This window comes from Eutrigla gurnardus, assembly GCF_963514095.1.
Source record: "Eutrigla gurnardus genome assembly, chromosome: 12".
In the NCBI taxonomy this organism is placed as follows: Eukaryota; Metazoa; Chordata; class Actinopteri; order Perciformes; family Triglidae; genus Eutrigla; species Eutrigla gurnardus.
In genome coordinates, this window is record NC_139926.1 from 44,298 (window position 1) to 58,969 (window position 14,672).

At 44.0% G+C, this 14,672-nt stretch overlaps 1 protein-coding gene across 1 annotated transcript in view; it reads right to left on the bottom strand.

Annotated features, from left to right (window-relative positions):
- dnah2 (dynein, axonemal, heavy chain 2) overlaps positions 1-14,672 on the bottom strand; it is a gene marked incomplete at both ends in the record, with an annotated part of 176,051 nt that overhangs the window by 44,294 nt on the left and 117,085 nt on the right. The window contains 11 exons of the mRNA XM_084023176.1: positions 1,551-1,690; positions 6,551-6,683; positions 7,086-7,225; positions 7,759-7,919; positions 8,129-8,296; positions 9,018-9,167; positions 9,277-9,407; positions 9,585-9,670; positions 9,904-10,092; positions 10,647-10,751; positions 10,901-11,122. Of these exons, the coding sequence (XP_083879302.1) occupies positions 1,551-1,690; positions 6,551-6,683; positions 7,086-7,225; positions 7,759-7,919; positions 8,129-8,296; positions 9,018-9,167; positions 9,277-9,407; positions 9,585-9,670; positions 9,904-10,092; positions 10,647-10,751; positions 10,901-11,122 (1,625 nt within the window). The remainder of the gene's footprint in view (positions 1-1,550; positions 1,691-6,550; positions 6,684-7,085; positions 7,226-7,758; positions 7,920-8,128; positions 8,297-9,017; positions 9,168-9,276; positions 9,408-9,584; positions 9,671-9,903; positions 10,093-10,646; positions 10,752-10,900; positions 11,123-14,672) is intronic.

The window sequence follows — 14,672 nt, forward strand, 5'->3', positions numbered from 1 at the left end:
CGAGCCATTTCACCAGCAGGTCCAGTTCTTCCCTGGGTGTCAGGTTTAAGTCCTGTGTGGCACTCAGGAATGATGCTTTCCATGACCAGTAATGTTCGGGACGGTCATCAAACTGTAGGAGGCCGGAGCTCACTAGTTCTCTGCGCATTAGGTACCTGGCAAGGTCTTGTGCTGGCTGCGGCTCAGGGGAGGGTCCCGTGTTTGGACTAGGAGGTGGACGAGGCGGCTGCGGGTAGGACTTGAATGGAGACGGTCCGCTTGGCTTTGGGTTTGTGTGAGCAGCTGCTCCAGTGTATTGGTGGGGTAGTCTGTCGACGTCCAGCGGCGTATGCATTGATGCCCGTGGCCTGTAGGAGTCCCGTGGCATGTGAGTTGGTGGCGGCGATCCATAGGCGCCCAGCATCCTGTAGGCGTCCAGCGGCGTATGCATCGATGGCGGTAGTTCTCTGCCAAACATTGCTGAGTGTTGCTGGACGTAGTTGCTTGCATGTTCATAGGCAATCGACAGGCTTACCTGGGACGTATGGCTCGTAGCGCTTCTCCCCGCTCTCAATCTCCTCCTCCTCATATGCTGCAGCTGCTGCCTCAGCGGCATCTTCTGGCTCGTGAGAACGTGGAGACTGGCTTCGAGTTCAGCTTTCTCCCTCATTACGCTTGCTTCTCTTTCAGCGAAAGTCAGCTGGGCTTTCGCTGCTTTTGACTTGGCTCGTGCTCTGACGGCCGCTGACGATATTGCTGATCCACCGGACCTCTTTGATATCTGTGACCGGGAGTCGGGTGTTCTGAAAGGGTCTTGTCTTGCCTTTGCCTCATGGCTGTCTTCTTGTGACTCTAGAGCTGCTGCACCTTCTGTCTGTTCCACGGCATCCACCTTCCCTTTGTCCTCGAATAACGACATTCTCCTGGGCTATCTTCTTAGTCTGAACTCGCTGAGCTGATGTCTTTTTACTATGCTGCCCTCGTAATGCGTTCCAGTCTCACAAAACTAGACAGCTAGCTAACAACCTTAGGAGGAAGTAAAATCCAGTCGACAAGGCTTACTTTTCTTGTTTCTTTACTGTATGTTTTCCTCTTAATTTTTGTTGTAAAAAGACAAACAATTTACAAAGTTCAAACGTGCTGACGACAGGACCGCAGGAGCATTACAACAGCGTGGTCCTTCCTCGTTGAGTGAACTCGGATGAAACCGAAAGCAAACCTGCAGCTGTCCGCGCTGTCGCCAGTATCACAACTTGACCATAGGGTGGCAGTATTTAACAAACTATAGCAAGATACACATGAGCATACACTGAAACCAATGCATTTCTTATGGAAAGCAGAACAGTTACCGTAAACTGTAAACAGGTCTAATCTGATTCATTTAACACCCAAAGCTCCCAACTAAAGCATACAAACATTCAGGTGTGGACCTTAATGTTTATTCGAATAGCTGGGAGCACACACGTTCAGAACTTACAACAGGACTATCTTTATGGGACGCAAGACAAAAGTATTTTAAGGTGCTGTGAACAGAGAAGAAAAAGTAGAAGAGAAGGTGTAAAGGTGCCAACTTTCTGTATCCAGACACTAGCTCCAGGTAGTTGATGGGTGTCACGTAATTATATCTCCTCAGCTCCAACTTCATCCTTTGGGAGACCTGTGCAACTGTCTGGTGTGTAGTCACAAAGGCACTGGCAACCTTCGTCTGGATCTACAATATGACAATCAGAAAGAGCTTGAGGACACATACACACACACACATATATATACATCACCATACCAGTGTTACTAATGTCATTGTCCATCGACAACATCGGCCACTGAGCTTAAACCTCTACCAGGTATTTTTGAGATATTTTGTTTGTTTACGTTTTGTCCATATTCATCCATCCATCCATCCATTTTCTACCGCTTATCCTGTATTCAGGGTCGCGGGGGGGCTGGAGCCGATCCCAGCTGTTATTGGGCAAAGGCAGGGTACACCCTGGACAGGTCGCCAGTCCATCACAGGGCTAACATGTAGAGACATGTAGAGACAAACAACCATTCACGCTCACATTCACACCTACGGGCAATTTAGAGTCACCAATTTACCTATCCCCATCCTGCATGTCTTTGGACTGTGGGAGGAAGCCGGAGAACCCGGAGAGAACCCACGCTTACACGGGGAGAACTGAACTGATTTTAAACTGATGGAGACTAGAAGAATTAATAGCATGATGCTTGTTCAAGAAACTCACAGCATGACAGACAATGAAAGTGACTGGAAAAGCGCTTTTAAAGGGGAGGTGATTTTAAGCCACAGGTCCAGTCTGAGTGGAGGAGTGGGGATTTTATTTGCTCAGAGCTTTTTACCTGTCTCTTTTACTGTTGATGAAGTCATTCCAGGTGTGTTATTGAAAATTAAAGCTGTGCTTGAAAATGTTAAACTTGGCTTTTTAAATTTCTACACTCCCACTAACGCGGTGGACAGGGTAGCTCTTTTAAACATTTTAAGCGACTGTGTTAAGAACTGTGAGGATGATGGTTTTATGTTTTTAGGGGGTGATTTTAACTGCACAGAAAATCCAACCCTAGACAAGAACCATCCTGAGCCACACCCTCCTTCATCCCACACACTCAGACAGCTGATGGAGAACCAGGAGCTGAGTGATGTGTGGAGGGTTTTTAACAGTCAGCACAGACAGTTCACCTGGAGCCACAGTAGGGAGGGGGTTTTATCTCTGGCCAGACTGGACCGCTTTTATTCTTTTAAACACCATTTGAATATTTTTAAGAGGTGTTTTATTCAGCCTGTGGGTTTTAGTGATCATTCTCTAGTCTCCTGTCAAGTTTTTATCAAAAACATCCATTTAAAGAGCGCCTATTGGCATTTTAACATGGCCCTTTTCGATGACCAGGCTTTTAGAACTGCTTTTAAGTTTTTTTGGGAATCCCACAGAGAGAGCAGGCCTGCCTTAACCAACAAACAACAGTGGTGGGACTTTGGTAAGACCCAAATAAAACAGCTCTGCCAGCAGTTCACTCGTGGTGTCACTACAGACTTAACCCGGTCCATGAAAGATCTGGAGACGCAGGTGGTGGAGCTGCAGACTTTAGCAGACTCCACAGCAAATCAAGGGCTTTTAGACTCCCTCAAGTCAAAAAAAACAGGCCATAGCCAACCTGCTGGGCATCTCAGCACAGGGGGCTCTGGTCAGGTCTCGGTTCCTGAAGATCACTCAGATGGACCCCCCATGTCGCTTCTTCTTTGGGTTGGAGCGGCAAAATGGACAAAGGAAGACCATTCGTTCTTTACGAACGGGTAGCGGCTCCCAAGTCTCAGACTCATCTGAGATCAGGAAGTATGCTGCCGAGTTTTACAGAAACTTGTTTAAGAGTGAGAGGACACATAATTCAGATGTGCAAAGCAGCTTCCTCAGCGGTCTCCTTCAGGTCAGCGAGGCTGACAACTGCGGACTGGCAGCAGAGGTAACGCTGCAGGAGCTCCACACTGCCACCATGAGCTCCAGGCATGGACGGCCTTCCTGCTGACTTTTACAAGTCTTCTGGTCCATAATAGGACCAGATCTGCTTGAGGTCATGCCTCTGAGCTGCAGGAGGGCCGCAATAACCCTGCTGCCTAAAAAGGGAGACCTGCAGGAACTGAAAAACTGGAGGCTCATTGCTGTGCACAGATTAAAAGATCCTGTCCAAAGTTCTGGTCCTTAGACTGAGAGAGGTGATGGCGGCTCATCAGTGACAACGTCACTTTAATTCAAGACGTTTTAGAGCTCTCCAGTTCATTGGGTATAGAGACTGGTCTGATTTCAATAGACCAAGAAAAGGCTTTTGACTGGGTTGAACACCAGTACCTGTGGCAGGCTCTGGCTGCTTTTGGGATCAACCCTGGCTTCATTGCCATGGTCCGGGTTCTCTATAGTGATATTGCGAGCGTTCTGAAAATTAACGGCGGACTGAGTGCACCATTTGAGATCCAGAGAGGGGTAAGGCAGGGCTGCTCTCTCTCTCGGATGTTATATTCATCTGCTCCACAAACTAAGAGCTAAACTTACAGGTGTTTGTTTCCCCCAGTGTCCCGTGTCTTTTAAACTGTCTGTGTATGCGGATGATCTCGTTGTTTTAGTCAAATCCCAACAAGATATTGACATTTTAACTGACACTGTGAATAACTTTGGTTTTATTTCATCTGCTAGAGTGAACTGGGGGAAAAGCGAGGCTCTGATGGCAGGAGGGGAGCTGGGGGGCCGGCTCGGGCTGCCTGGTGGACTACAGTGGAAAAGAGGAGGATTCAAATACCTTGGAGTCTTCCTGGGGGATGAGACCAGCACCAATAAAAACTGGGACAATGTCCTGGAGGAGGTTAAAGGTTGGCTGGAGAAGTGGAGGTGGCTAATCCCCAAAATGTCGTATAGAGGCCGAACCTTAATAGCCAATGGTCTCATCCTCCTTGTGGCACCGGCTGGCCTGTGTTTCCTCCGGTTTCTCTCCTGTCTAAAATTCAGTCGGTTTAAGTTGATTTTATTTGGGACAAGTTGCACTGGGTCCCACAGAGTGTCCTGTTTTTACCTAAAGAGGAGGGGGGCAGGGCTTGGTCCATCTGGCCAGCATTTTCCTGGCACCGGATTTTAAAGACTGCTCTGGGATTTTAATGGAATGTACACATCTCGCACCACTGGATGGTACCACGGGAAAAATGTTTTACAGGATCTTGGTGAAAGCAATCAACAAAACAAAACTGGACAAGAGACCTGACACTCCATGGAGGAGATATCTGCAGCTGGCTCCTGCAGCCAGACCTGAGTGGAGGTCCTTCTACAAGCCTCCACTCTCAAAAAGACATGCGGATATTCACTGGAGAGTCCTCCATGGGGTCATAGCAGCGAACTCCTTTGTGTCAACCATAAACCCGGCAGTAGAGGACAAGTGTCCCTACTGCGACCAAAGAGAGACTGTGTTTCACTGTTTTTATGAGTGTCTTCGTCTTTTACCCTTGTTTCTGTTTTTACAAACTGTTTTTACCAAAAGTGGAGAGGTTTTTACCAAGCAGCTTTTTATTCTGGATTTAAATACACACGCCAACACAAAAACAAATGCCAGCTTTTAAACTTTGTTTTAGGGCAGGCTAAGATGGCGGTGTATTTTAGCCGAAGGAGGAAAGTGAAGGATGGTTTTATTGTTGAACCTGTTACTGTGTGTATACATATGATGAAGTCCAGACTCCTCATTGATTTTAACTATTACAGAGCAGCAGGAGATCTGGACACTTTCCAGCAGGTTTGGTGTTTTAATCAGGTGTTGTGTTCTGCGGAAAACCACACACTGCAGTTTGGAGATGTGCTCATCTGAATGAAGTACTTATTTATTTATTCATGTATTTAGTCACTCTAAGGAGTAAGAGTGGGTATGTTTGAATGTATTACTATTTTCAAATGATTCTTTGAAAAAAGAACGAAAAATAAAGTTGATTCAAAAATCAGAATCTCTCTCTCTCTCTCTCTCTCTCTCTCTCTCTCTCTCTCTCTCTCTCTCTCTCTCTCTCTCTCCCCCTCTCCCTCCCTCCCTCCCCCGGAGTCCCTATGCTTTCTGCTAACTGGTCTGATGCTGGAAACACCACATTGTAGCTCCACCTGCCCGCTGTGTGACTGCTCAACTACTCCTGCTTTTTGGTCTACGGCGACGTGGTTGGGATGGATCCATCTCAGCTTGGCTGTGCCTGCTGCCATGGACTACTACTGTTGATACTATTGCTTCTGTTAATGCCACCACTACTGTTAATGCTACTACTACTACACTACCACCAACACCAAATGCAGTTGGAACCCAAGGGCCTGGGCTGCACGAGATTTCTGCCTAAAAGCCTATTAAGGCAGTTTTTTCTCGCCACTGTCGTTGTAACGCTTTCCCCTGGGTGTTGTCGGGACATTGAAAATGTATCGACTCTGAAAATCATGAGTGCGTTCTAGTCCTGCTCAATGTTTTAAGAGTCCTGAGATGACTTCTGTTGTGATATGACACTATAAATTGAATTGAACTGAATTAGAAATTCAGTTTTTTTCCAGGCACAATAACATTCAGCCCAACGGCTGTGTGGGCTCTGTTGTGATTGACAGCGAAAGTGATATCTCGTACAAGCTTGTTTATCTCACTACTTCCTGGTTAGGAAGTCCAATCAGAGCCAGACTTTTGACCAATGGGATGCCGCCAAGGTAACATGTGCTTGTTATTGAGTTCAGTGTACGCCAGAATGAGACTCTTGACCTCAATATTAGCGGCTAGCTCCACCTGGGCCACGTAGGTAAACTGGAAGCAGCTGGAGGTTAAAAACAAGTGAACCCAGAACCTGCTTCAGCTTCGAATGGCTTTTATTAGAGTCATACGGTCATTTTAGCCCTAACAATCCCCTGACCTAAATCCAATTGAGCACCTATGGGACGGTATGTATCAGTGCATCGGACACTACCAATTACTACTACTGAGTCACATTTGAGTTGCTGTGATTTCAATATTTTTTGAGCAGTGTATAGTGAGATCAAGTGTTGACACATAAAATTGTGTATGTTTGCCTCACCCCCTCCAAGGAGCCCAGGTCCAGTCCATCCAAGTACCTCTCAGCTACCTCGAGCAGAGCGTCTCTGGGCCACTCACTGAACCAGTCAATGGTGGTGCACTTGACAAGTGCTGGGTGCTGGAGGATGCGGTTCCTGTTTGGAATTGTATTCAGATATAATTTGTTGATATAATAATCCCCAAAAAAGCCCTGCGGACACAGTGTCTTTAACTATTGTATATTTGGCAGCCATTATGGCAACTGGATATGCTTCAAATCATTCAAAATGATGCTCTTGTTTGCCGCAAATGGCTGTTTTCAGATGGGCCGCAACAAGCATATTGTTTTATCTGGCCTTAATTCACTGAACATGAGATAATAGAAACATTGGTCTAGTTAGACAAGAACCCCTTCTTGTTCGGGCAAGAATGCATGTGCAGCTGCTAGAGAGAAGCTGCTGAAGGGCTAGGACTGTTGAGTGTATGAGGACTGCAATGTGATAATACTCATGTGAAAACGACAGGAGAGCAACATAGTGTGAAGCAGGATATGGTACCTGAAGGCCTGTCCCACTGGGCTCATACACAGCACTATGTGCAGGTTGTTACTGACTCGCTCTGTTAGGTAGCTCAGAAGGCAGTCAGGAGTCTCCATCACATTGTCATTCCTGGCAGACGCCGACAGAGCATTGCACACCTTGACCATAATGACAACAATTACAAGTTATGAGATTTGTAAAGGATGTTGACATTGTAAACCTCAATCATCTATAGATGCCACAGTATGCAAGTTTAATACAGGAAGACGTTGAGAGCACAGTCTTGCATGGCACAGACTTAAAAGAGCCTTCACACTGGTTTAGCAAGGAAAATGTCAAATGCAGTAATATATGATTAAAAACAAGATTCTCGTTTTAAGAATTTGAGCAACATCAAACATTTAGAATTCAGAATGTTTCACCAAGTAGCCAAAACTGTATTGTCATGATCAAATCACATAATTAATTGTTTTTTTCAAACCCACAAACAAAACAGCATTGATGTTGGTGTTTTGACAGAGCCAAAGCATTCCAAGTATTTTAAACCAAACTTCTATAGTTAGTGGGTAAATCCTCAGCCGTGAGCCTTTTCTTCATTACCTACTTTGAAAATGAGTAGAAATTCAAACCACAAATAAAATGTGAATGTAAGTATGAGAATAGTTGGGAAATAGAGGTAGACAATACAGACCTGAACAAACTCATCCTGCTTGTAGAGATGAGGCACGTGGCCGGAGTTCAGGATATTATTGATGTACTTGAGGAAGGACTCGTCTACGATCTGGTTGTCACTGAACAAGAAGACTGTGGGTTTGTTGTCTATACCAGTCAACCAGAACAGCTTCTTGATGTCTGAAAGGAAGACAGAAGAATGACCTGTATATAATGTAGCCGACTGAAGATGGAGATCTAATTCAGGTGAATCAGCGTGACCATTAAAGAATACATGTGAATCTATAATTGTTCAAATATTATTACATTTCTGTCTTTGGTTTTGGTTTTCCTTGTCCAAACAATAGTGTTGTTTTCCTTTCCTCAAACATCTGTGAATGTGATCTCACCTTCTCTAAACTCCTGTTCCCGGTACTGCTGGGTGACTTCCACCTGGAATATCTGGTAGTGACAGATGAAGGCAGCCATCCTAGACAGGCTCTGTCTGCCAGAGGCTCCAACACCAACGAGCAGCATGTTGCCCCTGAGCTGACTGATCACGCGTACGACACGAGTTACTGTGGAGAGGAGAACATGGTACCTTTCATCTCCGTTCAAGCAGCACTGTAAACAGCTGTGGAAGTTCAGGCTAAAGGCTGTTCACACAGTTTTAGGCAGCATGGAAAACTCTTGGACACTCCATTTTAAGAATCAATAATGTTTGAAAAAAAGAAACAGAATTTATTTTAACTATGAAATACTTTGTCAGTCGTTTACATCATCGCGTTAGAGCGCTCGTCCAAACACACGCAATGCACTTTGGCTGGTGGCATAACGCAGCAACGGTGTCTCCATTTACACAAGCATCCCAGCTTTGAGAAACCAGAGAGTGAGACGTGTAACACAACAGCGTCAGCAATAGTGTGTCATATTAAAGCATTGGAAATACCATTCCAGCGAGCTCACCAGAACAACAATGGAAGGTGAACCGAGAGTTGAGTTTCTTTTGTGAGTCGTGCACATTTACACGCCTTTTCAAGCACAAGTGAAGTTATTGTGCATCACATACATGTTGATGATACAATGGTGGCCTCGTGCACGCAAATACTGGCTTTTTATCTCCCCCTGTGACTGTGAATCCAATTTAGATTGATTAGATTTAGACAGCGAGATCATCCCGCTGCATACAGAGAGGAGAGCACACCGCTGCATACACCGGGCTACACACAAATTAAATGTGTGTTCATGTAAATCTGCAAGTGAGGCTGTGTGTCATGTGTGTCGTGTTCCGAGACGCACTGTGTTCAATGGCGTCTTGGAAGAGCACTAGGCTCATGGGCAGTACACCAGGTGTCAGGTTGTAGTCCTCCAGCTGGGTCTCCATGAACTCCTTGAGACCCTTGATGTCCAGCAGGTCCTCATATACATGAGATTTACTCAGGAAATCACCTGACATACAGACACAGAAATAAACACATCTAATCACATCACTGTTGACAGATCTGAGTGCATGTAAACGTGTGTGTGTGTGTGTGTGGTTATACAGTAATAAATGTACCAAATATTGGTGGTTGTTTGTTGGAGCAGATGTTGTGGAATGCGACGTCAAAGAATGTGACCAGTTTCTCCCCCAGCAAAGCAACAAAGGCCTCCCTGTCATTGTGATCTACCAGACGGTCTGAAACAACCCTGAAATCAACAAGAAAAACACAGACAACATATATTATCAAACAAATACACAACAAAATCACCTGGACGTTAAGCTAAGGGGCAACAATGCATAATGACACTGTCATAATCAGGATCCAACTCTAGTCAATGTGCTATACGACTGTGTACGATTTGGTGTAAAATGTGCTCGGTTACCTGAAGCACTCATGGATCCACAGTCTGCAGATATTGTTTTTGGTATCATGGATGTCTGGGTCAGCTCGAAGCAGACCTTGATACACCTCGTGATAAAAAGACAGAGAGCCGTCTGTGACCTAAATTACACAACTTAACAGGTTCAGTGAAACAAGCTCTCAGTAACTCAGTAAGCCAAGTAAACCATTGCCAGTGATAATGGATACCCAAATGACCAAACACAGTCTTAATATGTAACTTTCCTAAATTTAACTCCCTGTATGAAACAGACTCCATCCCATGTATGTATGTATGTATGTATGTATGTATCATGCGTTACCTTGGAGATATCCCTGAGGTTGAACAGGTAGTGGGACTTGGCTGGAGTGGGAAGAAATCGAGCTGAAATAGCATAATACAGTTCTAAGGTGGCCTGGGTCAGAATGTCTCCAATGGGCTTCAGCTCCTCATTAAAGCTCTCTAGCTTTTGGTTGATCATTGTACTGTAGATCCGCCTGATCTGGGACCCCTGCATGCAGGAAGGGAGGGTCTGTTAAAGTTAGATACATCTTGTCAATAAGGATTTCAAAGTGACTGTGGTGAAGGGAAGAAGAACAGAAGATGTAAGGAGAGTTGACAAATATTGATGAAGAGGATAAAATGACTGAAATATTAGTACATTTCTGAAATGAAAGGGACAGAGAAAAAGAGAAAAATATATTTATGTAATTGCCGATAAAATAAGATACACCTTTTCTTATACCCATGGCAGGGACATTTGCAGTATTACAGCAGCAAAGGGGACAGTGCAACAACAAGAAGCATCCGTAAAAAAAATAAAAATAAACAGAACAATATAATAAATAAGTAAGTAAACAGTGAAGATATAATAAATAAGTGAAGCGTCAAATCTAACACATAATAAAAATATTATTTAATATATTTAAGTTGCCTTTTTGTTAAATTGAATGACTACACTACAGCTCCTATCATTGTTTCAACTTGAGTGCTCAGTGGTTACCGAGAGGGGATGAGAAGGCAGAGGACCATGAACAGGACAGCTAAACAGTCAGCAGGACTTACATGAGGGAACGTCATATTGATCAGATTGAACCGACTCTGTAAGCGACGAGAGATGCAAGTCCTCCTTCCACCAGGGGGCCCCATGGATGCCAACAAGTACATGTCCTGCAGACAAACAAAGCTCTTGTTCCATTTTGAGAGAGAGAATGCTAATTAAGAGGCGATTATGGACGAGGCACTATGAAGGCAGAACCAATTGATGAGATAATAATCTCACACCTAAAAGCTGACCCCGTCAAAATACCATTTCTCACCTTTACGGACTTCTGGCCCCGTTTCTGGTGGTCATACCAGAAGCCATAGTCTATCCAGAAGCGCAGCAGTTCCAGCGGGGGCTGGGAGCCACAGAGGTCCTGGGCTGACAGGTTGAGGTCGTCCATGAAACACAGCAGGCGTTTCCCACTGGCCGGCACAAACACCCCTTTGGTTCTCTTCTCTATGCAGCTTTCCACTGTTGTCTGTATGTTTTTAGATGTCTGGACACATAGAGAGACAATGGTAGTTTAAACGTGCACATACGTATGTTATGTAAAAACATATCATATATACATAACAATAACATTCAGCAATGAAAGCAATACTGACAAAATGTATCAGTAGAATAGTTGTGAAAAATGTGTTGTGTGTGAATGTCTTTTGTGAATCTGAATTCTGCTTTGTTGGTAATCAAAGCAGAATTTACAAATTTGTGCGATTAACACAACAAAATGTTATCTTATCAATTGCACGATAAACTGCTGACTGAATTCCAAAAGTGAAAAACAGCTGGACATGATCCTGGACAAGATCAATGTACTTTCTGTGAGATGAATGACATTGGGGAAAGATATCGGAAAAAGCAAGAACCTGTAGTGCACAACACAGATAGGATGGAGAAAAGCCTCCCGTTCTGAGAATTGAACATTGTAGACGAGCTTAAGTGACTGTGTGAGTATGTGAAGGAAAAAACAGGCAGAAAATGGGACTCTGATTTGAATTGTGACTGAATTTTCAATGTGATTTTGAATTTGGGTTCTATGGATGATTTAAAGGTCCCCTATTATACTGTTTTTCCTCAATTTCACACAGCTGTCAGAGGTTCAACAACACTGTTTTCTATATGCATTGCCCCAAACCCCATCCATGGTCCTGAATTTCAGCTGCCTAAAAGTTGCTCAAATTAGCTCTGCTGAGAACAGGCTGTTTCTGTGTCTGCACCTTTAAATGCTAATGAGCTCCGTCTGTCATCGCCTACTTGGAGAGAGACGGAGACGAAGCCGCTTACGCTAGCGGTAGCATGCGCCAATGTTTACGTGGATGTATCGCTATGGCTCGCCTATGTGGCTCAGGTGAAGTTGCTGGTCCCGTATATGGAGCTAGAACAGTCTCATAATTCACAAATGCACACATAAATTCACAATTCATGTGAATATATATATATATATATATATATATATATATATATAACATTCATGTAAATTCACACTTTACATGAATGTTAAAGTATTTGCAATCTTCATCAAATACGCATTTGGGGCTTGTTACATTCATATATGAACTGTTGGACCTGTATTTACAAAGTGCTTTTCATTTGTAAACCTCCCTGCATTTGTGTGTGAAACTTTTGAGACTCCCCTGACGTGACTCCGATCCACAAATGCATTTTTTCTAAGAGGAGGTTGTCTGTAGCCAATCAGATGTCTCCCTCCTTTACAGCCAATCACGTGAGTGCGTTGCGTTGGAGGGATATGGGTGCTAGAGCCAGAATCGACCTTATTTCTGGAGATAATTTCCCTTCTTCCTGTGCTCCCTGTCTTTATGCTGTATAGATTAGGTGTACAGTTATATAAATATCTATTTTTCTTTTATAAAGAAGCATTTTATGGAAGTAATTTATTCCCTCATTCTGGGGAAGATGAACCGGTGCGGGCGGAGTTGTGTTTTAGACTTTTGGGGGAGACACTCACGTGATTGGCTGTAAAGGAGGGAGACATCTGATTGGCTACAGACAACCTCCTCTTAGAAAAAACGCATTTGTGGATCAGAGTCACGTCAGGGGAGTCTCAAAAGTTTCACACACAAATGCAGGGAGGTTTACAAATGAAAAGCACTTTGTAAATACAGGTCCAACAGTTCATATATGAATGTAACAAGCCCCAAATGCGTATTTGATGAAGATTGCAAATACTTTAACATTCATGTATTTGTGATTTTTTTTTTTTTATTTGTGTGTGCATTGGAAATATGTTTATGAATCTTGTTTTTTATATGTGAATATTTTTTACTTACATATGAAATGAAACATATTTGTGTGTGCATTGAAAATGTATTTGTGTTTTGAGTCACATGTATATACAAATCCCCAAATACATTTGTAAATCTTTTTTGTGCATTTGTGAATTTCTGTGTGCATTTGTGAATTATGAGACTGTTCTAGCTCCATACCCGTATGGTTGGGACAGATCCTTTTACGAGGGTCAGTGTCGAGGCAAAGGCAGCTTTGTACTGACCCTCGTTACTGATGTGATGTGCCTGATGTGAAGTGGTTAGCACACACATAGAAGCGAACCGTAGCCGGCACATTGTCATTAAAAATGAAACGCAACCACCGTCTCTTCTGTTCTTCTGTAGCTGGGACAGAATATAAGCACTTATGTTGATTTGTACAACCAACAGAGCAATCTGTCTGTCTAGCTGTGAGCGACGACATTGTGAAACACCGCCATCTCACTGCTGTCTCACCGCAGGACACACCGAACTTCACTTCGGTGATGAACGCCCCCTATCAGATATCTCCTATCATCAGAGGAGTTCGGCCTATCAGGACACACCGAACTTCACCTCGGTGATGAACGCCCCCTCTCGGATATCTCCTATCAACAGAGGAGTTCGGTCTATGCAAATGACTCCCTTCGCTACGTAACGACGGGAGCTGAATCTGAACAGCCTGTAGGAGTGCTGTTTGTACCAGTGGGGGGGCTGCAGAGACCATGCAGGAGTCGCTTGTTTTCCTCATTCTGGGAGTTGACAGGCTCAGGGAGGACCAGTTTGTAGATGTAGGGACCAGAGAAAACCTGTTTTTCAGAATATGGGACCTTTAAAGATTTTCAATTGGGAGTGACACATTGTTAGATGATTAACTTCCTCTTGATTTGATTATTGATGCTGATTTGAGTTCTTGAAATATGAAATGACATGAAGACAAATTGATGAATTCTGTTTTTCTAATTGTTTCCTTTTGCAGCTCGGCAGCAGCTATCGGGGTTATTATCTTTCTAGGCAAGGCAAGGCAACTTTATTTGTATAGCACATTTCATACACAAGGCAGACTCAAAGTGCTTCACTTCAAATTATAGTTGGGGGGTGCTGTCTCGATCAGAATGCTTGCACTGTTATTTTGTTCTAGCCATGTTTCAGTTAAAAACATAAAATCAAGTTTAGAAGTGGTAATAAAATCATTGACTTAAAATGATTTGTTATTAAGAGACCTAACATTTAGCAGACCCATCCTGATGGTGTTACTGAAAGGCTTTGAGGTTGACTTTGATTTTGAGAGAACAGGAATGAGATTGTTTAGGTTAGCTGTGTGTTCAAGTTTCCCAATGTTTACTCTCTTAGTAGTCACAACAGGAATGCAGAAGGTGCCATGTTTTGATGTAGGCGACCTTGGGTCCAGCTGATAATGCGGTCTACTGCTGAACCCTTTTCTGTCTCAGTAATATTTAGGACTGCTGTTAAGGTGGGGAGGGGGTGGCCATAACGGGGGGGAGTGAGCAGCGTCACAGCTGGGATGAACTGCTGGAGGTGGATGTTAAGGGCGTGGAGTGGTAGGAGGTAAGAGGTAAGAGGGGGGAGTGACGAGGGCAGGGGGTAGGTGGGGGTAGCTCTCAAAACTCCAAGGGGGAGGAGAGGGGAGAAAGGTTTATTAGAGGGAGGGAGAATGATGAAGACGAAGACCTGGATGGGGACTTAGGGGGAGTGGGGGAGGGATCCACATTCAGTCCTCCTTCGACGTTTCTGATAATCTGTGTTTTGTCTTCCCTCTTT